The sequence below is a fragment of the Hemitrygon akajei genome, chromosome 9 (assembly GCF_048418815.1).
Source record: "Hemitrygon akajei chromosome 9, sHemAka1.3, whole genome shotgun sequence".
NCBI lineage: Eukaryota > Metazoa > Chordata > Chondrichthyes > Myliobatiformes > Dasyatidae > Hemitrygon > Hemitrygon akajei.
Window position 1 is genome coordinate 55,068,009 of NC_133132.1, and position 24,084 is coordinate 55,092,092.

A 24,084-nucleotide genomic window follows, 5' to 3' on the forward strand; every position below is an offset into this window, starting at 1 on the left:
GGCACCTAAGAATGGCTGTAAACGTAACAGCCAGGACTGAAGTTGATAGGGGTCTTTAGGAGGCGGTTAGACAGACTCATGAATATACACAGAATGGAGGGATATCAACCATGTACTGGCAGATGGGGTTAGTTTAATTAGGCATCACGGTCAGCACAGATATTGTGGGCTGAAGGGCCTGTTCCTGTTTAATGTTCCACATTCTACATTGTACAAGGCAAGGTCTGGAGGGGGCAGAAGCTGTTGAGTCCTTTGCAGCTTGAAGCGGAGCCCACAGTCAGGTCAGTGGACAGTATGGAGGGGAGAGAACAAGGGTTGGCGAGCTGGGAGGGAGTGAGGTTGGGGTGTAGTACAGGAGGGTTCAGTGAGTGAAATTGGGGTGTTGATGAGTCAGTGAGTGAATGTGGGGCTGGAGGGGATCCAAGAGTGAGACAGGGTGGTTTGGGATGGATCAGCAACTGAGCTAGAACATGTTTTGCTAGTCTGCCCTTAGAGAGGCCGGGAGTAAGCAGGGAGGCTCATGAGACTACAGGTCCTGGAATCTAGAGCAACACTAGGATACACAGTAGGGTAGCATTAACATAACACTATTACAGCACTGGGCTCAATTTCGCCACTGTCTGTAAGGAGTTTGTACGTTCTTCCCATGACTACATGGGTTTTCTCCCTCACTCCAAAAATGTATGGACTAGGTAAATTAATTGGTCACATCACTGTGATTGGCCTTGTTGGGCCGGAGGAGCCTGCTATCATACTGTATCTGTAAAAAAAAAACTCAATGGGCCAGGCAGCCTACTACTATGCTATATCTCTTTAAAACACTCAATGGGCCAGGCAACCCATTACTATACGTACACAACGCTGGAAGAACTCAGCAGGCCAGGCAGCATCTGTGAGAAAAGAGTAGCCAACGTTTCGGGTCGAGACCCTTCATCAGGAATGGGGGTGGGGGGGGGGGAAGAGAGGGCCGAAGCCCAGTAATAGAGATAGGGGAGGGGGTAGGGCCTAGAGGCACCAGGTAGAAAACCAATTAGAGGAAAGATAAAGGGGGGAGAGGAGGGGATAAGCATGAAAGAACTGTAGAGATAAAGAAGCAGAAAGTTTAAAGGGGAGAGAGGCAGAGAGGGACCTGGGATAGGGGAAGGGGGAGGGGGAGGGAATTACCGGAAATTGGAGAATTCAATGTTCATACCACCAGGCTGGAGGCTACCCAGACGGAAGATGAGGTGTTGCTCCTCCAACCTGAGTTTGGCCTCATCATGGCAGTAAAGGAGGCCATGTATGGACATATCTCGATGGGAATGAGAGGCAGAGTTGAAGTGGGTGGCAACCGGGAGGTCCTGTCTATTGTGACGGACGGAGCAGAGGTGCTTGACGAAGCGGTCCCCCAATCTGCGTCGGGTCTCGCCGATGTAGAGGAGGCCGCACCGGGAGCACCGGATGCAATAGACAACTCCAGCAGACTTGCAGGTGAAGTGTTGCCTCACCTGGAAGGACTGTCTGGGGCCCGGAATGGTGGTAAGGGGGGAGGTGTGGGGACAGGTGTAGCATTTGCGCTTGCAGGGATAAGTGCCGGGTGGGAGTTCTGTGGGGAGGGACGTGTGGACCAGGTAGTCGCGGAGGGGACGATCCCTGCGAAAAGCTGAGGGGGGTAGGGAGGGAAAGATGTGCCTGATGGTGGGGTCCTGTTGAAGGTGGCGGAAGTTGTGGAGGATAATGTGTTGGATCCGGAGGCTGGTGGGGTGGTAGGTGAGGTCAAGGGGAACCCTGTCCCTGTTGTGGTGACGGGAGGATGGGTTAAGGGCTGAAGTGCGGGAAGTGGAGGAGATGCTGGTGAGGGCATCTTTGATGACGCCAGAAGGGAAACCACGATCCTGAAAGAAAGAGGACATTTGAGAAGTCCTGGAACGGAAAGCCTCATCCCGGGAGCAGATGTGGTGGACATCTTTGATCCACAGCATCTGCAGTTGTATTTTTGTGTTTTAACCCATTACTATGCTGTATCTCTTAAAAAAAATCAATGGACCAGGCAGTATATAAGAAAGGAAATGGACAGTTGATATTTTGGGTCTAATTTCAATCTCCTCCTCCTGCACATGCGCAGGACACATCTACCGAAAACAAGCGACATGTTTAGTGTCGAATCTCGCTGTAAAAGTGCGCGTTTGTGTAGTTACAGACTAGAAAAACTTAAAACGACGGACAGCTGTTGGCTTTCTCCGGTTACCCCGTCCACACTGATCTGCCCGAACAGCGTTTTCAAAAATATCCAGCCTGGAAAGCGTTTCTGAAAAGCTCCGGTTTCGGGGGACGAAAACGCCATTTTAGTGTGGAATGGAGGGTAAAAACGAAGAGAAAAAGCTTCGGTTACGGATTTATCTGCCGTAGTGTGGATGTAGCCTTAAAGGTCATGCATTTTAAATAGACTAACAAAGAACAAATGTATATTTTTCTGACTAGTAAGGCCCTCGGGAGACCTGAGAAATGGAAGGGTGTTTGTGTATACATCCAAGAATCCATAAGGACAACAGCACAGATAGTTAAGGTGGTTAAGAAGTCATCCCAGGTGATTACACTCATTAGCTTTGGCACAGAATATTTCAGCAGGAAAGTCATGGTGAGGCTACAGTGTGTGCAGTTCTGCTTAGCATGTTGTAGGAAGGGCACGATTGCATTGGAGGAGGTGCAGAGGGAATGTTTCAGCAGTGAGGGAATCTTGCATGAAAAGGAGCTTAACGTGCTGTTAAGTGCCCTCCATAAGCCAGCCACAACAGACTTCGAAGTGAGTGGTCCCGGGTTTGAATCCGGCCGGCTCCTTGCACACTTTCCATCCGTGCTGGGTTGAGTTTCGAGCTAGCAACTCGGCCTCGTAAAAGAACAGACAAAAATTGCTAAAGGTTGCCATCCAATGCCCCTGAAGACATGGTAAAGAACAACAAATGCCCTCCATTAAACCATTTTGATTCATCCTATCACAGACATTCCTCTGATCTGCACACCTCTGCCTCAGTTTCCCTCCTACTGAAAACCAGCTTCTCTCTCTCTCTTGCCTATATCTGGCAGTGTTGAAGACCGTAAACATTGACCATTTCTCCTTCCACAGATGCTGCCTGACCAGCTGTGTTTACAGCATTTTCTGTTCCTGTTTCACATTGCTGCTGAGCTCCACCAGCTCTTCTGTGTGCTTCTCCAGATTTCCAACATCTGCTGTCTCTCTTGCATCATCCAGTGTGGAGAAATAGGGAGTGGCTGTGTAAATATTGACCAGGACACCAGCAAAAGCACAACTGCTCTTTGGTGGAATCAATATCTTGCGATCTCTTGTCCATACCCTGCCTGGCTCTTTGGGGGCTTTGATCTAATGTCTTTTCAAAGGACAGCAGCACCTATGGCAGTGCTGTCCTCCCTGGGGCACGTTTGGGCCAACAGCCTGGCTATTATGCCGAGGTCCCAGTGGGGGAAGTTTTCAGTCCATAGAAGGGAGGTCAGACACATGATTCAGAGCTAAAGCTGCTGCAACAGAGATTTAAAAGCAGCATTGATTTGATAAGAGAGGCGAGACACTCTGCCTGCTGAGGTGGAATTTCACCCTGTGCTCTCCCTCTGGCACAATAGGCCAGTAATCTAATCACCATGTGAATGCGCCTGAGATGGCTACCAACCAAACCAATTAACCTGTGCAACGCGTTAACATAAAAGCCCCATTAAATGGAAGGGCTGGCTTCCACTCCACTAATCGTGAAATTTGTTTTTGTTATGGCTCAGGGCCAAGGGCAAGGTTTTGTTGTTTTAATGAGGAGGACATATTTGGAGCTGTAACAGTGTTGGATGTTGGCCACTGTTAGGTGGTGTTCATTAGCTCAGGCCAAAAGGTTAGAGCCCGTGGGCTCCAAGGGCAGTGTTGCAAATCGGATCTAAAACTGGCTCTGTAAATGGTGGTGGTGGTGGTTGGGGAGGGTGTGTTGCAAATAATGATGGCTGAAGGTTGTTTTAGTGGTACACCTCAAGTTTCAGTGCTGAGATTCCTGTTGTATACTTTAACGGTGGTGTGATCATGTTGCCCGTGTCTCTGTCTGGTGTATGTTTTATGAGGAAAAAGTAGAACAGGTTGGGTGAGATTCTTTGGGAATTTGAGGAATCGGAGGAGATCTCATTGAAGTTTAACGGAAGGGGCTTCACAGGGTGAAAGTTGAAAGTTTAGATCCACCTTCTGGGTGGGTCTAAAATCTTACAGAATGTGTGGCTCTTTTGAAATGAAGGAGAGGAGGGAGCTCTCATCCGGCACTGGGAGGCCTGAGGCACGTAATTCAGTCAAGACCAGCATAAGCAGAACTTTTATAGTAACAGCAGCCAGTCACTGTGGAGAAGAAGCAGGAATGTGGGGCCCAGACCAAGACCAGATCGGTCACGATCTTATTAAATGATAGAGAACGTTTAAAGGCCTCATGGCTCCTTAATGATTTCAGAAGAGGGGTTAGTAGATGTGGTGAACTACATATACCTGTCTGGACACGCCCCCTGATGACTGCTCCTGTGGCTCCTCCCACAGACCCCTGTATAAAGGTGATGGAGGTCTGAATCCGGCCTCTCAGTCTCCAGGATGTAGTATGGTGGTCACTCACTGCTTGTTCCTTCTTCCAGTCAATAAAAGCCGATACCTCGCTTTTACGTCTCAGAGTGAGTTATTGATGGTGCATCAGTAGATTTTGAGGGATTAATGAATCTGGATAGCTAAAACAGACTGTCCATGAACTAAACGCTGGCAGAACAGGCTTATCTCAGGCATTGTTGGGGAGTTGCCAGGAATTAAGTAAAGGCTTCCAGGGAGCAAGCTAGGAGTAAGTCTGTTTGTCAGTAGTCCAGAGAAGGTACACTTCCATGTCCACAGATAGACTCAGTATGTACAAAGTGCACCCACGATAGTGACCAACCAGGCTGACAGATTGAAAGGGCTGTTCAACTGGAGGGCTGCACTCGTACAGAGGACATCTCCCCCTCCTGGACTGGATTTGGTGACATCAGGAGTTCCCTAAGGTGGCTGAGTTGTGTAAGTGCAGGAGGTGGAGACTCCCCTCTCTAACAGCAAGGCCCGAAACCCTGGCACTAAGATTGGACTGGCGATTCCTTAGGCTCATCCCCAGCTGCGTGGCTGTCAGCAGCTCAGTCACGTTCACACAGAATGTGGAGACAAGCCTGAGGGAGCGGGAGTGGCTATGCCTGCTCCTCCCTCCTTATTTTATTGTAGTAATCAGTCAGTAATATGCTGCAAAGCAGTGGATTATGTTGAACTTAATTACGTGTGATGGAATACATCTGGTGGTTGTATCTCCCAGTGGAGATCCAGGGTTTAATATCCCAAATAAAGCATCAGATGGGTCAACAGTTTGATCACACATGCACTTCCCTCAGTGTGGAATTAGTATTCTGCAGAAGAATAGTGATTTTCATACCACCTTGGAGTGCTTGTGAGGAAAGACGTTGTTAAGCCTACCTATAAAATTAGGAATTGCAAGGTCGAGCATGATGTGATTAATGTGTTGAATATATTTCAATGCATGGAGTATTGTTGGAAAGGAGAATGAATTTAGGATATGGATCAGCAAGTGGAACAATGACATTGTAGCCATTGGTGAGACTTGGTTGGAGGAGGGTCAGGACTGGCTGCTCATTTTTCTGTGGTTCCATTGTTTTAGAAAATTTGGTAGAGCAGGAGGGATTAAAGGGGAAGGGTGGTATTACTAGTCAGGGAAAATGTTACTGCAGTGCTCAGACTGGAGAGCTCGTCTACTGAGGCTATGTGGGTGGAAAGCAGGAATAAGAAAGGTATGACCATGTTAATAGCATTATATTATAGACCACCTAACAGTCTGCAGGATTTAGAAGAGCAAATTTGTAGAGGGACCACAAACTGTTGCAAGAAACATAAAATTGAGATAGTTGGTGATTTTAACTTTCCACGTATTGATAGGGACTCCATTCTATAAAAGGGCTGTATGGGATAGAGTTTGTCAAATGCGTTCAGGAAAGTTTCCTTCATCAATGCATAAAAGTCGCAATATAGATGGAGTGCGATACTAGATCTCCTATTAGGGAATGAGACAGGGGTGACAGAAGTTTGTGCAGGCAAACACATTACATTTAGTGATCATAATGCCATTAATTTCAGTACAGTATAATTATGGAGAACCATAGGCCTGGCCCAGGGGTTGAGATTGTAAAATGAAGAAAGGCCAACTTTGATGGTATCAGAAAAGATCTGGCAAGTGCTGATTGGGACAGGTTGTCTGTAGGCAACGTGTTTGGTCAGAAGGAAGCTTTCTAAAGTGAAATTGTGAGAGTAATGTTTGTGTGTTCCCGTCCAAATAAAAGGTAAGCACAACAGATTCAAGTAACCTTGCTTTTCAAGAGATATTGAGGCCCTGGTTAAGAAGAAGGAGCTTCTTAGCAGTTACTGGCAGGAAGGAACAAATTAGGTAGTTGAGGGGTATAAGAAATGCAAGAGAACACTAGAGAAGGAAATTAGGAGGGCTAAAAGAAGGCATGAGGTTGCTCTAGCAGACAAAGTGAGGGAGAATCCCGAGAGCTTCTACAGATATCTTAAAAGCAAAAGGATTGCAAGTGACAAAATTGGTCCTCTTGAAGATCAGATGGGAGATCTTAAATGGATGTTTTGCACCTGTATTTACTCAGAGATGAACACAGAGTCTATAGAAGTGAGGCAAAATAGCAGGGAGGTCATGAACTCTATACAGATCACAGAGGAGTAGATGTTTGCAGTCTCGAGGCATATTAGGGTGGATAAATCCCCAGGACATGACAAAGTGATCCCTCGGACCTTGTGCCAGGCCAGTGCTGAAATTGCAGGGACCCAAGCAGAGATATTTAAAATGTCCCTAGCAATGGATGAGGAGCTGGAGGTTTGGAGGATAGCAAATGTTTTTCCACTATTTAAGAAAGGCTCTAAAAATAAGCTGGGAAATTATAGGCCGGTGAGCCTGACATCAGTAATGGGAAAGTTATTGGATGGTATTCTAAGGGACAGGACAATATTAGTATTTGGATAGACAAGGATTGATTCGGGATAGTCAACATAGCTTTGTGCATGGTAGGGCTTGTCCAAGCAATCTTAGAGTTTTTCGAGGAAGTTACCAGAAGAGTTGATGAATACAAGGCAGTGGATGTTGCCTACATGTACTTAGCAAGGCCTTTGTCAAGATCCAATGTGAGGTTGGTCAAGGAAGTTCAGTGATTTGGTATTGAGGATGAGGTAGTAAATTGGATTAGACAGTGGCTTCGCTGGAGAAGCTAGAGAGTGGTAGTCAGTGGTTGCTTCTCTGATTAGAAGCCTTGACTAATGGTGTGCTGCAGGACTCAGTGCTGGGTCTGTTGTTGTTTATCATCTATATCAATGATCTGGATGATAATGTGGTTAACTAGATCAGCAAATTTGCAGCTGACACCAAGATTGGAGTGTGGTGGACAGTAAGGAAGACTATCAAACCCTGCAGCGGGATCTGGACCAGCTGGGAAAAATGGACTAAAAAATGGCAAATGGAATTTAATGCAGTAAAGTGTGAGGTGTTGCACTTTGGGAGGACAAACTATGCTAGGTCTTATATGGTGAGTGGTAGGGCACTGAGGAGTGTGGTAGAACAGAGGGATCTGGGAATACAGATCCATAATTCTATGAAAGTGGCATCACAAATAGATAGTAGATAAAGAGAGCCTTTGGCATGTTGGTCTTCATTAATTAGTTTTGAGTACAGGAATTGGAATGCTATGTTGAAGTTGTATAAGACATTGCTGGGGCCCAATTTGAAGTATTGTGTGCAGTTCTGGTCACCTACCTACAGAAAAGATAACAGTAAAGTTGAAAGTGTGTAAAGAAAATTTACAAGGATGTTGCCAGGACTGAGTTCTAGGGAAAGATTGAATAGGTTAGGACTATATTCCCTGCAGCATAGGAAAATAAGTGGTGATTTGTTAGTGGTATACAAAAATAGAACATAGAACAATACGGCACAGTACAGGCCCTTCGGCCCACAATGTTGTGCTGACCCTTAAACCCTGCCTCCCATATAACCCTCCACCTTAAATTCTTCCACATACCTGTCTAGTAATCTCTTAAATTTCACTAGTGTATCTGCCTCCACCACTGACTCAGGCAGTGCATTCCATGCATCAACCACTCTCTGAGTAAAAAACCTTCCTCTAATATCCCCCTTGAACTTTCCTCCCCTTACCTTAAAGCCATGTTCTCTTGTATTGAGCAGTGGTGCCCTGGGGAAGAGGCGCTAGCTGTCCACTCTTAATATCTTGTAGAATAATGAGGGTATAGATAGGGTAACTGCAAGCTGAGGTTGTGTGAGATTAGAACTAGATGTCATGGGTTAAGGGTGAAAGGTGAACTATTTAAGGGGAACATGAGGGGAAACCACTTCAGTCAGAGAGGGTGGTGAGTGTGTGGAACAAGCTGCCAGCAGAAGTGGTGGACGCAGGTTCTATTTCAACATTTTAGAGGAATGTGGTTAGGCACATCAATGGAAGGTTTGGAAGGCTCTGGTCGAGGTGCAGGTTGATGGGACGAGGCAGATTAATAGCTTGGCATGGACTAAGTGGGCCGAAGGGTCTGTTTCTATGCTGTGGTGTTCTATGACTCTGTAACTTTATGTTGTACATATGGAGACTTTTCTGAAATAGCCAGAATATGTCAGATATTCAAAGAATTGTAGAATCATACAGCACAGAAATCTATCCTTTCAGCCCATTCTTTTCATGTCAACTGTGATGCCTCTCTGTGCTAGTCCCATTTGCCTGCATTAAGTTCATAGCCCTCTTCACCTTTCCTATCTTAACTACCTGTCCAAGTGTCTTTATTTTTTTTGTAATTTTTTTTATTGAAGTTCATCAAATAAACATTTCCATAAGATGTATTTCAGACATTGTACATATATATCATATAATCATATATATCACAAAATCTCCACAAAGTATTTATCTGGGGTATACACTTATAGAAAAGAGTGGAAAGAAAAAACAAGCAAAAGGAAAGAACTATGTACAAGTAGGGAGTGATCTTTTTTTTTACAACAGATTCATTGATTTGTGAGAATAAAATCAGGCCTATGAGGCATTGTGTAGTTAAACCATTTTTCCCAGTATGAATCAAATTGTTCCAGCTTATGATTAACCGATGCTGTTATCTTCTCCATTTTGTAAATGTCCATTGTAATTTCCATCCATGTATTTAAAGTTGGGCTCTCCTGTGATAACCATTTCCTAGTAAGAGTCTTTTTACCAGCCACCAACAGTATATTAAATAAATATTTATCTCTTTTCAACCATTCATGAGGTATATATCCAAAATATATGGTCTCACTCTCCAAGGGTATTTCACATTTAAAGATGTCTTGTAGGGCATTGTGTATCCCCCCTCCAATAGTTTTTGATAACAGGGCAGTCCCAAAAAATATGATAATGATTTGCATTTTGATTTCCACAATTTCTCCAGCAAGCAGGGAGGTTACTATCACAATGGGATTTCTGAGCGGGTGTAATAAAATATCTTATCAAGTTTTTCCATCCAAACTCCCTCCATTTCTGTGAATTGGTACACTTCCATTGATATCTCCATATTGTTGTCCATTCTTCCTCAGATATAATTATCCCTCTTTCCTTCTCCCATTTTGTTTTAATGTATGAAGTTGAATGTGTTTTAAGATTTGACAACCCCTTATACATGCTTGAAATGATTCTACTACCATTATCTGAATCATATGCTTTTCTAAAGAGCTCTATCAAGCATATATTTGCCTTGGTTACATTTTTAAGCGTCTAATTAACATATTGTCGCATCTGTAAATACCGATAAAAATCTTGTTTTTCTAATAAGTGTTTCTCTTTAAGCATTTCAAAACTGAACAGTGTTCCTTCTTTCATTATGTTGCAAAGAACTGTTATTCCTTTAGCTGTCCAGTCCTTAAATCTAGCATCCAATTTATTTGGTGTAAAATCAGAGTCATATGCACACTATTTAAGAATTGCCATATCTCCCTCTAGATTATATTCTTTTATAGTAGTTTTCCATATTTTAAGAGTCAATTTCACCCATGGGTTATCAATAGCGTTTATGTACCTTTGCAGGTTGTTATCAGCCAAAATTGCTTGTATGGGGATGGGAAGTACCCGCTCCTCAATGTTTTTCCATTGAGTGTCATATGATAGGTTGCACCAACATATCACAGCTCTCAACTGTGCTGCAAAATAATAATCTCTAAGAGAAGGCAAGCACCATTCCCCCCCCCCCCCCCCTTTTCCTTTGCTAATTGCAAAGTTTTGAGACAAATTCTAGGCCTTTTACCCTGCCAAATATACCTTGATAGCATCTTGTTCCATTCATTGAATTGATTTTGATTAATCTCTATTGGTAGGGTCTGAAAGAGATATAACAGTCTGGGCAGTATATTCATTTTAATAGACTCAATCCTTGAACTGAGACTGAAAAAAGGAATCAGGCTCCATCTTGCCACATCTTCTTTATTTTTTTAATATAAAGGCTGATAATTACATTCTGATAATTTTGCCAAATCTTTTGGCATAATGATGGTCCAAGTGTCTTTAAAATATAATTACATCTCCCTCTTCGACACTTCCTCTGGCAGTTCATTCCAGATAACCTCTGTGTGGAAAAAAAAAATCTCCCGCTTTAAGTTAAAACCATCCCATCTAGTTCTAGACTGTCCTGTGAAAAACATTCTGACTTCCTATCCTGTCTATGCCCCATAATCATGATGGTGAGTATAGTCAGACAGTCAGCCTCCTGTGTTCCAGTGAGAATAAATTTGACCCATCCAAGCTCTCGTTATAACTACAGTCACCCATTCTAGGCAACATGTTGGTGAATCTTTTCTGCACTCTCTCTGTTGCTAGCATACCCTTCCTTCTTCTCAAAAGCAGAAGCATGGGAGACATGGGGCTGACTGAAAGAACTGAAGGAGTTATTTTATTTCACATACAGCCAGGTGTTTCTAATCCTAGTGACCATTGCTTTCCCTCATTTACTAATTACTTTGGGATGTAGCTGTCAGCAGCAAGGTCAGCATTTATTGTCCTTGAGGAGGTGGCAGTGACTTGTTTGCCAGTTGTTCTGGTGAAGGTGTTGCCATGGTGATGTTGAGGACGGAATTTCAAGATGTTGAAACATGGTGAAGGAACTGTGACATATGTCAAGTTGGGGTGGTGCATGACTTGGAGGGGAAACTGTAGGTGGGGGGTCACCATTTGCCCACTGTCACAGTGTATGGTGATGGCCCAAGTGCAGAGAGAGACACCCATAGCAGCAGAATGAAGAGATCTTACTTACATCCCATTATGCCACTTGTATTTAGGATAGCAATGAAGGTCCTGCATCTCCGGTGGTGTTCAGGGCTTCCTTCATCATGTCAGTAGCTTCCTCTCGGTTTTCACTACTGTCAGTCAAGCAAGCCCCAGGTGGAGACTCTGGAATACTGTCGCACTCATTCTGCCTGAATGAGGGGTGGGGTTGTGATAGGGTAAGAACGGAAGTTTGAGAAATAGAGGAGATGTGGGTGATAAACTGAAGGCCTTCTCTGAAGGAACTCCCAAGCATCTCATCTAACAGCTTCCATTTACCTTGCATCTTTCATTTAGAGAAACATCCCAAGGTGCTTCACTGAAGTGGCAACAGACAAGCACTGAATCTGAACCGTAGGAGCCTTTAGGATGGGTGAGTAAAAGCTTGGTCATGGGGCTGGATTTTGCAGTGGGAGGGTATGTGTGAAGGTCGAATGGTGTGTGGAGACTGTGAGGAAGGCAGAAATGTTCAGAAGAGGGACAGTGAGGGAGGAGTTACGGAGATAGAGAGGGAAGAGTTAATGTAAGTGGGACTAAGTACTGACTCTATATTCGTTGTGTTTTCCCCACACCCCTAGGCTGCCCACAGCCTGCACCTGGCACCACAGTTCCTGAACAGCCTGGCAACCTTTGCATTCCACTCCTTCAGCATCCTGACTCCCGTGTCCTGCCGCCCCATGGACGAGCCACTCTTTTCCCACTGGAGAAGGCACTACAGGAACCTCAAGGAAGGCACAGTCACGGTGGAGGTGGGGTCAGCCCCATGGGGCGGTCTTTGGTACTTCAATGGACTGATATACGACAAGGAGCCTGAGACCTTGATGCAAACTGTAACTCTACCATGTTGCTTGTCCACTGCTGGGGCCTGTGATAAACACTGGGGCTAGAAATCACCTACTTGTATAAGGATTTAGTTGAATAAAGGACACTTTTCTTTATGAAGCTATTGTCAATTCAGTGAGTCAGTAACAGGGTGATGCAGACAAAGTCTCTGTGAGAAGGTGTAGAGTCAAGTTTCAGCCACGTTGCTTTGGTCAAGGGTTCACATATCTTCTCAGGAAGTCCCTCGTGGACCTGCCTCCAGTCTTGTTCTGCAGGTTCTGAAGTGGCCTATATGGGATCAGAGAGTAGTGGGGTAGGTAGCACCTGATAGCACAAGAGGTCAGGAACGGGTGTGGGGAAGGATCTGTGTGGTGGTTTTCTCCTTCCGTCATTTAGGTTGGGTTTCTGTCTCTAACTGGAAGTCGGGTCTGCTGCCCTGAATGCTCCTTCTCCACTTTAAACTGTCGTGGCTTATAGTGCACTTCTTCACTATAAGGTCGTGAAATTTGTTGCTTTATGGCAGCAGTACAGTGCAAGATGTAAAATTACTGTAAGTTACAAAAAATAATGTGTTCATGGGTTCTTAGACAATTCAGAAATCTGATGGTGGAGGGAAAGAAGCTGTTTTTGAATTGTTGAATGTGGGTCTTCAGGCTCCTGTACCTCCTTCCTGAGGGTAGTAAAGCAAAAAAGGCATGCTCAGATGGTGAGTCTTCAATGATGGATGTTGTCTTCTTAAGGAACCGTCCCTTGAAGATGGCCTCGATGGTGCCTGTGAAGGAGCTGGCTGAGTCTACAACACTCTACAGCCTCTTGCAATCCTGTGCGTTACCAGGCTGTGATGCAACCAGTCAGATTGCTCTCCACCAAACACCTGTAGCAATAAGCAGGAGTCTTTGGTGACATACCAAAAAATCTCCTCACACTCCTAATGCAGTAAAGCCACTGGTGTGCTTTCTTCGTGATTGCTTCAATGTGTTGGGCCCAGGATAGATTGTTTGAGATGTTGATGTTCAGGAACTTGAAACTGCTCACCTTTTCCACCACTAACCCCTCAGACAACTGTGTGTTTGCCCGACTTCCTCTTCCTGAAGTCCACAATCAATTACGTGATTGTGCTGACGCTGAGTACAAGGTTGTTGTTGCGACACCAATCAACCCACCGACCTATCTCACTCCTGTACAACTCCTCATCGTTATCTGAGATTCTGCCATCAACATTGGCAAGATAATAGATGGCATTTGAGCTGTGCCTAGCCACACAGCAGTGATGAGTGTAGAGAGAGTAGAGCAGTGGACAAAAAAAAAGCATCCTTGAGGTGCGCCTGTGTTGATTGCCAGTGAAGAGGAGATGTTAATTCTGGTATGGACAGACTGTGGTCTCCCAGTAAAGAAGTCAAGCATCCTGTTGCACAGGGAGGTACAGAGGCCCAGGTTTTGAAGCTGGTATTTAACGCTGATAATTGATAAACAACAGCCTGACGTAGGTATTGCTGTTATCCAGTTGCTCCAAAGCCAAGTGCAGAGCCAGTGAGATTGTGGGTGCTGCAGACTTGCTGTGGTGGTAGGCAAAGTGCAATGAGTCTGGGTCCTTGCTCACTCAGGCAGGAGTAAATCCGATCCATGACCAACCTCTCAAAACACTTTGTCACAGTAGATTAGAGTGCTACTGAGTGATAGCATACCCTCTGCAACTAAAACAGTCACAAGGAGCAAAAACCTGAAATATGAAGGTGAGCTAGAGAGCAATGTAAAAGAGGATACCAAATCGTTTTCAGATATATAGAATAAAAGAGAAGTGAGAATGGATATTGGCAAATGATGCTGGAGAGGCAGTAATGGGGTCAAAGAAACTGTGGAAAGCACAGGCAGTATGTCAGAAATTTGAGATTGTCAGAGGGCAGAAGTGAGTGTAGTTGCTATTACTAAAGTGTTTCGGAGGCTGAAAGATCTGTATATAAGTCACCTTGACCAAATGGACAACACCTCAGGATTCTGAAAGAGGTGGCTGAAGGGATTGTGTAGGCATTAGTAGGCAGAAGAATGTGTCTGAGAAGGATAATAAATCAGCCATGTTTGAATGGTGGAGCACACACAATGGGTTGCATGGCCTAATTCTGCTCCTGTGTCTTATGGTCTTATAGTCGTTGAGGCAGATCACCCTATTCTTCTTGGGCTCTGGTGTGATTGATGCCCTTTTGAAGCAGGGGGAACCTCTGACAGCAGCACTGAGAGTTTGAACACTGCAGCCAGTAGGTTACGCCAAGTTTTAAGTACACCATCGCGACCTGTTGCCTTGTGAGCGATCACCCACTTGAAGGATGTCGATCTTTGAGACAGAGATCACAGGGTTACCAGATGCTGTAGGGATTCACATAGACAGTGTTATTCTCCTTTTCAAAAATTGGGGAGTGAAGCATGTTAGGTTTTTCGTCTTTGGAGCATATACTTGAATCATTTCTTCTGCTCACCTGGTAAACTCTTCCCACAATGGAGCTCAGAACAATGTGCCTTTATCGGGAGTTAGTTGAGCAACAGTCCTAACTCAGTGTAACCAGCACTCAGTGCTGGTGACATTGACCTGGGAAAGGTCATTGATGTTGGTTCATTTATCCTGCCAGTGGATGTTGAGGATTTCATACAGTCATCTTTCTAGTATCATGAGGGACAGGTCGTCCAAATGTTAGAGCATTTAGATTCTTCAACATAAGTGATGTGGGAATCAGGCAGGATCTTGGCCATAATGTTTAAGGTGGAACAGGTTTAAGGCAGCACAGTCAAACAAAGTAACAAAGGAACAGATGAATTAGGAGTAGGAGTAGGCCAGAAGCCTGCTCTTCATTCAATAATATCATGGCTGAGTCAATTGTAAACTTAGTTCTACATCCCCACTTTTTCCTGATAGTTTTTCATCCTCTTGCTTATTTAGAATCGATCTGCTTCTGCCTTAAAATATTCACAGACTCTCCTTCCCTGTTCTTTGAGGAAGAGAGTCAAGTTATGGTCAAAGTCAATTTATTATCAAATAACCATATACTACCTCGAGGTTCTTTTTCCTTGCAGGCATTTACAGGAAAAGAAGGAAATACAATATAATTTATGAAAAAATATACATAAATACTAACGAACAACTAATATGCAAAAGTAGACAATTTATGCAAATAAAAAAGTAAATAAGTTATACTGAGAACATGAGTTGTAGAGTCCTTGAAAGTGAATCAGTGGGTTGAGGAGTCAGTTCACTGTTGAGGTGAGTGAAGTTCTCTGTGCTGGTTCAGGAGCCTGATAGTTGTAGGGTTATAACTGTTCCTGTGTGAGACCTGAGTACCTCCTGCCCAATGAGAATAGCAAGAGGAGAGCAAAACCTGGATGGTGGGAAGTGCTTGATGTTGGATGCTGCTTTCTTGTGGCAGCACTCCTTTCAGATGTGTTCAGTGGTGGGGAGGGCTTTGACTGTGATGTATTGGGCTGTACCCACTTCTTTTCGTAGGCTTCCATTCCTGGGCATTAGCGTTTCCACACCAGGGCATGATACAACAAATTAGGATAATTTCCATTGTGCATCTATAAGTTTGTCGAAACTTTAGATGACATGCAGCATCTACACACAAACCTCTAAGAAAGTAGAGGGGCTGGTGTTCCTTCTCTGTGGGGGCACTTCAGTGCTGATCCCACGACAGATCCTCTGATACGATAATGCCAAAAGGAATTTAAAGTTACTGACCTTCTCCACGTCCGATCTCCTAACGAGGATTGTCTCATAGACCTTTGGCTTCTTCCTCCTGTAGCTGATAATCACTAACATTGAGTGAGAGGGTGTAGATGTGGCACCATTCAGCCGGATTTCAATCTTGTCCTATGTGCCAAACATCGTCCTCATGCAGGTTTCTTCCCAAAGCTTGACAGTTTGTTTCCTCCCACAGATGCTACTCGACCTCCTGAGTTCCTCCATCAGATTATGTGGTGCTGCGGATTCCAGCATCTCCAGTGTCTTGTCTCTCCAACTCTGGTCCACTGCTGCTCCTGTCACTTACATTCTTACATAGCAGCTTCATGCTATGATTGTAAGTTTTTCTCTGATAGGCTTCTGGTGTCCACACCAAGAATGCATCCGACATTTGATATGACAGAGGAAGGCAAACATAAAGATAATATCCAACCTCGGACATCTTGGCCTCTCAGCAGCGTCACATCAAGCTCCTGTAGGGTCCAATCAAGTTCAAGGTCAAGTTCACTTTTGTTGTTATCATGCACACAGGGTATAGATGTCATGAAGATTAGTTTTTCACAACAACAGCATGGTACGTTGCAAGATGAGAACAAATATACTGTATGTTATCAGAAATTATACATAAATTACGCGTGAAAAATAAACCAAAATTAGTGCCAGATTGAGAGAGAGGAAAATAAATATAGTCTGAGGTAGTCGTGGTAAGTTTTTTCAGCTCAGATCAAGAACTTGATGGCAGGGGGGAAGAGGCCGTTGTTGAATTTTGAACTGTGGGTCTTCAGACTCACCATCACCTGCAGGTTAGAATCAGGAAAATGTTGGAAATCCCTATCTGACACCCCCTATGGGATCTGTGCAAACACCTAAAAACACCCTCTCTTCAGTGAGTGAGGCTACCTTTGTGTTCCTGTGGGTGTACTAAAGAGGCAAGAGGAACTGAGTAACCAGTGAACCTGTGCATTGAGTGGACTAAATTTCATGGAGCCAAAGGAACAGAGGTCCTGAAGCTTTAAGTTGTTATTTTAATATTTTTTTTTAGAGATAATAGCATGGAACAGGCCCTTCTGGCCCAATGAGTTGCTCTGCACAGCAACCCACCAATTTAACCACAGGACTAATGACTAATTAACCTACTAACCAGAATGTGTTTGGACTGGAGCGCCTGGAGGAAACCCACAATGTCACAGAGAGAAGCGACAAACTCTTTACAGATGGCGCCAGAACTGAACCTCGAACTCCAAAAAAACATGAGCTGAACAAGTGTCACGCAAAATGCCACACTATTGTCTCACCCTGGGGCATGGAGATCGCTACAGGAGAGATATGAGTTACCTTAGAAAGTAGCCCCTCTGTTTCTAAATCAGAAGATTTTGGGTTGAAGGACTCACGCAGGAACTCTGTGCGTGCTGTTGTGGGACGAGTAAAGAAAGCATACAGCATGCTTTCCTATCAATCGGGGCATTGAATGTAAAAGTTGGGAAGTCATGCTCATAGTTCAAACAGATAAAAGTAAACTTTTTATCAAAGTACGCACACGTCGGCATGTACTACCTTGAGATTCATTTTCTTGTAGGCATTCACAGTAAAACAAATACAATAGAATTAATGAAAAACTACACAGATGCAAAGACTGACAAACAACTAATGTGCCAATAAAAGAAACAGAAGTAAGTATGTAATACTGAGACCAGGAAGAATCCTTGAAAGTGGGTCCAAATGTTGTGGATTCAGTTCAGAGTTGAGAGTGAGGTTATCCATGCTGGTTTAAGAGCCCTAATGGTTGAAGAGTAATAACTGTCCCTGAACCTGGTGATATGGCACTAAGGCTGCTTTAGCTCGTCAACAATGGTGGCAGTGAGAAGAGAGCATGGCCTGGATGGTGGGGTTCCTTGAAGATGGATACTCCTTGAAGATGGAAGCATTCCTTTTAGATGTGCTTAACGGTGGGGTGGGCTTTGTCCATGATGTACTGGGTTGCAGTTGTATATAACTTCGGTTACATCACATGTGGATTATTGTGTGAAGTTCTGGTTGCCATATTACAGGACGATGTGGTGGCCTTGGAGAAGGTGCCACAGAGGCTCAGCAGATGTTGCCTGCGTTAGACGGCATTAACTATGTTGTCGTCTCTGGATGCTGAGGGGGTGACAATTAAAGTATATAAAATCATGAGATGAATAGACAGGGTAAATAGTCTTTTGCTAGGAAGAAAATATCAATTCCCAGAGGGCATTGCTGTCGGGTGGAGTGGGGAGAAGTTTAAAGGACACTGAATGATAGAAAGACATTTTTCCATTAGTAATAACCCACCCAGAACACAGGATCAATAAGCTAGCAGAACTGAATAAACACCATAAAATATGACTGATAAATTATGCTTTGGGATAAAGGCAGCAACAGGAAATCTTACTGTCCCCACCTCCTCTTTTCAGTTTTTATTAATTTCACTTAGTCACGGGAACAGGAAGTGGGAAAGGTGACTCTGATGATATTTTGTTTGCCGTTAATGACTTTCTTGGAACAGAGAATGAAAATTTGTTGATAGTGGGGAGGGCAGCTTGATATAGATCAGAAGGTAAAATGGGCAGAGTCATAAATGGCAGATGGAGATTATTCCTGATAAGTGTGAACTTATGCATTTTGGGAGTTATAGCAAGGGTAGGACAAACATAGTATGGTATTGGTTTATTGTCACATGTACTGAGGTTCAGCGAAACATTGCACTCCATTCAGGCAAATTATGTCATATATAAGTACATTAAAGTAGTAAAATGAAGATGGAATGCAGAATATAGAAACATAGAAAACCTACAGCACAATACAGGCCCTTCAGCCACAATGCTGTGCCGAACACGTACTTGCTTTAGAAACTATCTAGGGTTACCCATAGCCCTCTATTTTTTAGGCTCCTTGTACCTATCTAGGAATCTCTTAAAAGACAATATCATATCCGCCTCCACCACCGTTCAGTAGCCCATTCCATGCACTCACCACTCTGTGTAAAAAACTTACCCCTGATAACTCCTCTATCCCTACTTCCAAGCACCATAAAACCGTGCCCCACTCATGTTAGCAATTTCAGCCCTGGGGAAAAGCCTCTGACTATCCACACAATCATTGCCTCTCATCATCTTATACACCTCTATCAGGTCACCTCTCATCCTCCATCACTCCAAGGAGAAAAGGCCAAGTTCACTCAACCTATTCTCATAAGGCATGCTCCCCAATCCAGGCAACATCCTTATAAATCTCCTCTGCACCCTTTCTATGGTTTTCACATCCTTCCTATAGTGAGGCGACCAGAACTGAGCACAGTACTCCAAGTGGGGTCTGACCAGGGTCCTATATATCTGCAACATTACCTCTCGGCTCTTAAACTCAATTCCACAATTGATGAAGGTCAATGCTCCATATGCTTTCTTAACCACAGAGTCAACCTGCACAGCTGCTTGGACTGTCCTATGGACTCGGAACCCAGGATTCCTCTGATCCTCCACACTGCCAAGAGTCTTACCATTAATACTACATTCTGCCATCATATTTGACATACCAAAATGAACCACCTCACACTTACCTGGGTTGAATACCATCTGCCACTTCTCAGCCCAGTTTTGCATCCTATTGATGACTCGCTGTAACCTCTGACAGCCCTCCACACTATCCACAACACCCCCAACCTTCGTGTCATCCCATCCCTCCACTTTCTCATCCAGGTCATTTATAAAAATCATGAAGAGTGGGGTCCCAGAACAGATCACTAAGGCACACCACTGGTCACCAACCTCCATGCAGAATATGACCTGTCTACAACCATTCTTTGCTTTCTGTGAGCAAGCCAATTCTGGATCCACAAAGCAATGTCCCCTTGAAACTCATGCCTCCTTAGTTTCTCAATAAGCCTTGCATGAGGTACCACCATGCAAATATCCCCTGAACATTTGCTACATCTCTGCTGTACATTTCCCTGAGAACATCTGTTCCCAATTTATGCTTCCAAGTTCCTACCTGATGGCTTTGTATTTCCCCTTACTCCAATTAAACGCTTTCCTAACTTGACTGTTCATATCCCTCTCCAATGCTATGGTAAAGGAGATCGAATTGTGATTACTATCTCCAAAATGCTCTCCCACTGAGAGACCTGACACCTGACCAGGTTCATTTCCCAATACCAGGTCAAGTACAGCCTCTCCTCTTGTAGGCTTATCTACATATTGCGTCAGGAAACCTTCCTGAACACATCTAACAAACTCCACCCCATCTAAAACCCTTGCTCTAGGGAGATGCCAATCAATATTTGGGAAATTAAAATCTCCCACCACGACAACCCTGTTATTATTACACCTTTCCAGAATCTGTCTCCCTATCTGCTCCTTGATGTCCCTGTTACTAATGGATGGTCTATAAAAAAACACCCAGTAGAGCTACTGGCCCAATATAGTGTTGTAGTTACAGAGAAAGTGCAGTGCAGGCAGACAAATTCAATTCAGGGGTCACGACTAAGTAGATTGAGAGGTCTGTTCAAGAGACTGACAACAGGAGGCAGGAGGCAGAAGCTGTGAACCTGGTGATTCGTGTTCTTGGATTTTTATATCTTCTGCCTGATTGGAGAGGTAAGAAGGCAGATTGATCAGGGTGGGAGGGTCTTTGATTATGTTAGCAGCATTCTTGAGGCTGCAGCAAGTGTAGACAAAGTCACTGAAGGGGAGGCTGGTTTCGGTGATGGACTGGGCTGTCTTTACAGCTTTGCAATGTCTTGTGGTCTTGGTCCAAGCCATTGTCATATAAAACTGAGCTGCACCCAGGTGGTATGCTCTCAATGGTGCATCTGTAACAATGGACAAGAGTCAAGGGAATTGAGAAGCAGAATGACTGGAGAGGCCGCAGGGTTTACTGAGGAACAGAGGGATCTGAGTATTTATCTGTACATCCATAAAAATGGCAGTATAGGTAAAAAAAAAGTCATGAAGGAAACAGTCTCACTGGCTCTCCACTTGGCCTTAGATCACCTGGACAATAGTAATATCTACATCAGACTGCTGTCCATTGATTATAGCTCAGCGCTCAACACACTCATACCCTCAACAAGCTCCAGAATCTGAGGTCTGTACTTACCTCTGCAACTGTATCCTTGACTGCCTCACTGGGAGACCATAGTCTGTGGAAATAACATTGCCTCCTTGCTGACAACCAGCACAGGTGCACCTCAAGGATGTGTGCTCCGCTCACTGCTCTACTCACTCTACACCTAGGCACAGCTCAAAGGACGTCTACATAAGTTTGCCAATGACACAACTATTGGTGGCAGAATTTTAGATGATAGCGAGGAGACGTACAGAAATGAGATAGATAAATCAGCTGGCTGAGTGGTGTCACAACAACAACCTTGCATTCAATGTCAGTAAGACCAAGGAATTAGTTGTGGACTTCAGAAAAGAGAAGTCGAGTGAGCACACACCAATCCTCATTGAGGGATCAGCAGTGGAAAGGGTGAGCAGTTTCAAGTTCCTGGCTATCAACATCTCTGAAGATCTTTCCTGAGCCTAACATACTGATGCAAAAACGAAGAAGTCATTACAGCGACTATATTTACTTTGGAGTTTGAGGAGGCTTGATACGTCACCAAGGACACTCACAAATTTCTACAAATGTACAGTGGAGATATTCTAACTGGCTGCATCACTGTCTGGTATGGAGGGGCCACTGCACATGAGTGGAAAAAAGCTGCATATAGTTGTAAATTCAGCCAGCTCATTAACGGGCACTAACTTCTCCAGTATCCAGGGCATCTTCAAAAGGGATGCCTCAAAAAGGTAGCATTCATCACTCAGGACATGCCCTGTTTTCATTGTTACCATTAAGGAGGAGGTACAGGAGTCTGAAGACACACACTCAACATTTCAGGAACAGCTTCTTCTCCTCTGCCATCAGGTTTCTGAATGGCAGTGAATCCATGAACAGTACCTCACTCTTTTTCCTCTCTTTTTGCACCTATTTAATTTTTTACATATATACTTATTATACTTTATATTTTTTTAATTATTAGGTATTACAATGTACTGCTGCCACAAAACAACACATTTCATCACATATGCCAGTGGTATTAAACCTGATCCTGGGATGTTTGCTTTCATTAGTGAGAGCACAGAAAATAGAAGCATGTGAGCCAAGTTACAACTTTATAATCATTGTTAGGGCAATCAGTTGATACTAGTATGGACAGGAGGCAAAGGGTGGGAATAAAAGGGGCCTTTTCTGGATGGCTGCCGGTGCCCAATGGTGTTCCACAGGGGTCGGTATTGGGACTGTTTCTTTTCACATTATCTGTCAATGGTTTGGATGATGGGACTAACGGCTTTGTGGCCAAGCTTGTAGAAGATATGAAGATAGTTGGAGAGGCAGGTAATGTAAAGGAAGCAGGGAGTCTGTAGAAGGAAGTAGACCGATTAGGCGAATGGGCAAAGGAGTTGCAGATGGATTATAGTGAACGGAAGTATATTTTCTCCCTGTTCAGGTGGTGAGAAAGGCAAATGCATTTTTAGCATTCATGTTGAGCAGACAAGAATATTAAAGCAAGGATGTAATGCTGGGATTTCATAAGGCATTGTTCAAATCACATTTGGAGTATTGTCAGCAGTTTTGGGCCTCTCATCTAAAAGGTGTGCTGACTTTGGAGAGGGCCCAGAAAAGGTTCTCAAAAATGATTCGAGGAATGAAAGGGTTAAGGTCTGAGACATGTTTGATGGCTTTGGGACTATATTTACTGGAGTTTAGAAGAATGAGGGGGGAATCATATTGAAATCTGTCAATATTGAAAGGATTAGATCAAGTGAATCTGGAGAGGATGTGTCCATTAGTGGGGGAGACCAGAACCAGAGGACACAGCCTCAGAACAGAGGTATGCCCATTTAAAACAGAAATGAGAAGGAATTTCTTTAGCCAGATGGTGGCATATCTGTGGCATTCATTGCCACAGACAACTGTGGAGGCCAAGTCATTGGGTATACTTAAAGCAGAGGTTGATAGGTTCTTGATTATTCAGGACATCAATGGTTACGGGGAGAAGACAGGAGAATAGGGTTTGAGAGGGATAATAAATCAGCCATGATGGAATGGTGGAGCAGACTCGATGGAATGAATGGCCTAATTCTGCTTCTTTGTCTTATGGTTTAATCATTTATTTAAAAACACAAAATGGTGGCGGAATTCAGCAAGCCAGACAGCATCTATGGGAGGAGGTAGTGATGACGTTTCGGGCCAAAACCCTTCATCAGGAGTGAAGTAACGTGGGATGGTCGAGGGGGGATAAGAAGTGGGGGGAGGGATGAAGTAGAGAGCTGGGAAGTGATAGGCTGAAGGGAAATGGGTTAGGGGGAAGGTGGAGAGTTATGGGAAATAAAAGAGAAAGAAAGGGTAGGGCTGGGGGGAGATTAGAGTGAGGGGGGAAAAGAGAGAGAAAGAGAACCAGACTAAAATTATAGATAGGGATGGGGGTAAGGGGTGGGGGCAGAGGAAGATGTGTCTGATGGTGGGATCCCGTAGGAGGTAGCAGAAGTTACGGAGGATTATACGTTGGATCTGTAGGCTGGTAGGGTGATAGGTGAGGACCAGGGGGACTCTATCCCTGGTGGGCTGGCAGGGGGATGGGGTGAGGGCAGAGGTGCGGGAGATGCGATGGAGGGCAGAGTTGATAGTGGATGAAGGGAAGTCCCTTTGTTTAAAAAAGGAAGACATCTCCTTTGTCCTAGGATGAAAGGCCTCATCCTGAGAGCAGATGCGGCGGAGGCAGAGGAAATGAGAGAAAGGGATAGCATTTTTGCAGGAGACAGGGTGGGAGGAGGAATAGTCTCAGTAGCTGTCACCTGTCTCCACACTTCTTCCCTCACCACCATCTTAGGCCCCAGACAGTCCTTTCAGGTGAGGCACCACTTCACCTGCGAGCCAACTGGGGTGATATACTGTATCCGGTGCTCCCGATGTGGCCAATTATACATTGAGGAGACCCGCCGCAGACTGGGAGACCGTTTCGCCGAACACCGGCGCTCAGTCCTCCAGCAGTGGCGGGATCTCCCTGTGGCCACACACTTCAATTCCACAGACCACTCCCACTCCGACATGTCTGTTCATGGCCTCCTCTACCGTCAAGATGAGGCCACACGCAG

General features: G+C 44.4%; 1 protein-coding gene across 6 annotated transcripts in view; it reads left to right on the forward strand.

Annotated features, from left to right (window-relative positions):
* Positions 1-12,315, forward strand: part of LOC140733135 (uncharacterized) — an 81,545-nt gene extending 69,230 nt beyond the window's left edge. For 3 of the 6 annotated variants that reach the window (XR_012100229.1, XM_073056034.1, XM_073056031.1), the window contains 2 exons: positions 11,671-11,746; positions 11,952-12,315. Coding sequence is in view for 5 of the 6 variants with exons in the window: in XM_073056034.1 (XP_072912135.1) it covers positions 11,671-11,718 (48 nt within the window). In the remaining variant the exon portion in view is untranslated. The remainder of the gene's footprint in view (positions 1-11,670; positions 11,747-11,951) is intronic. The other 3 variants (XM_073056033.1, XM_073056035.1, XM_073056032.1) reach the window with 1 other exon arrangement.
* Positions 12,316-24,084: the final 11,769 nt, after the last annotated feature.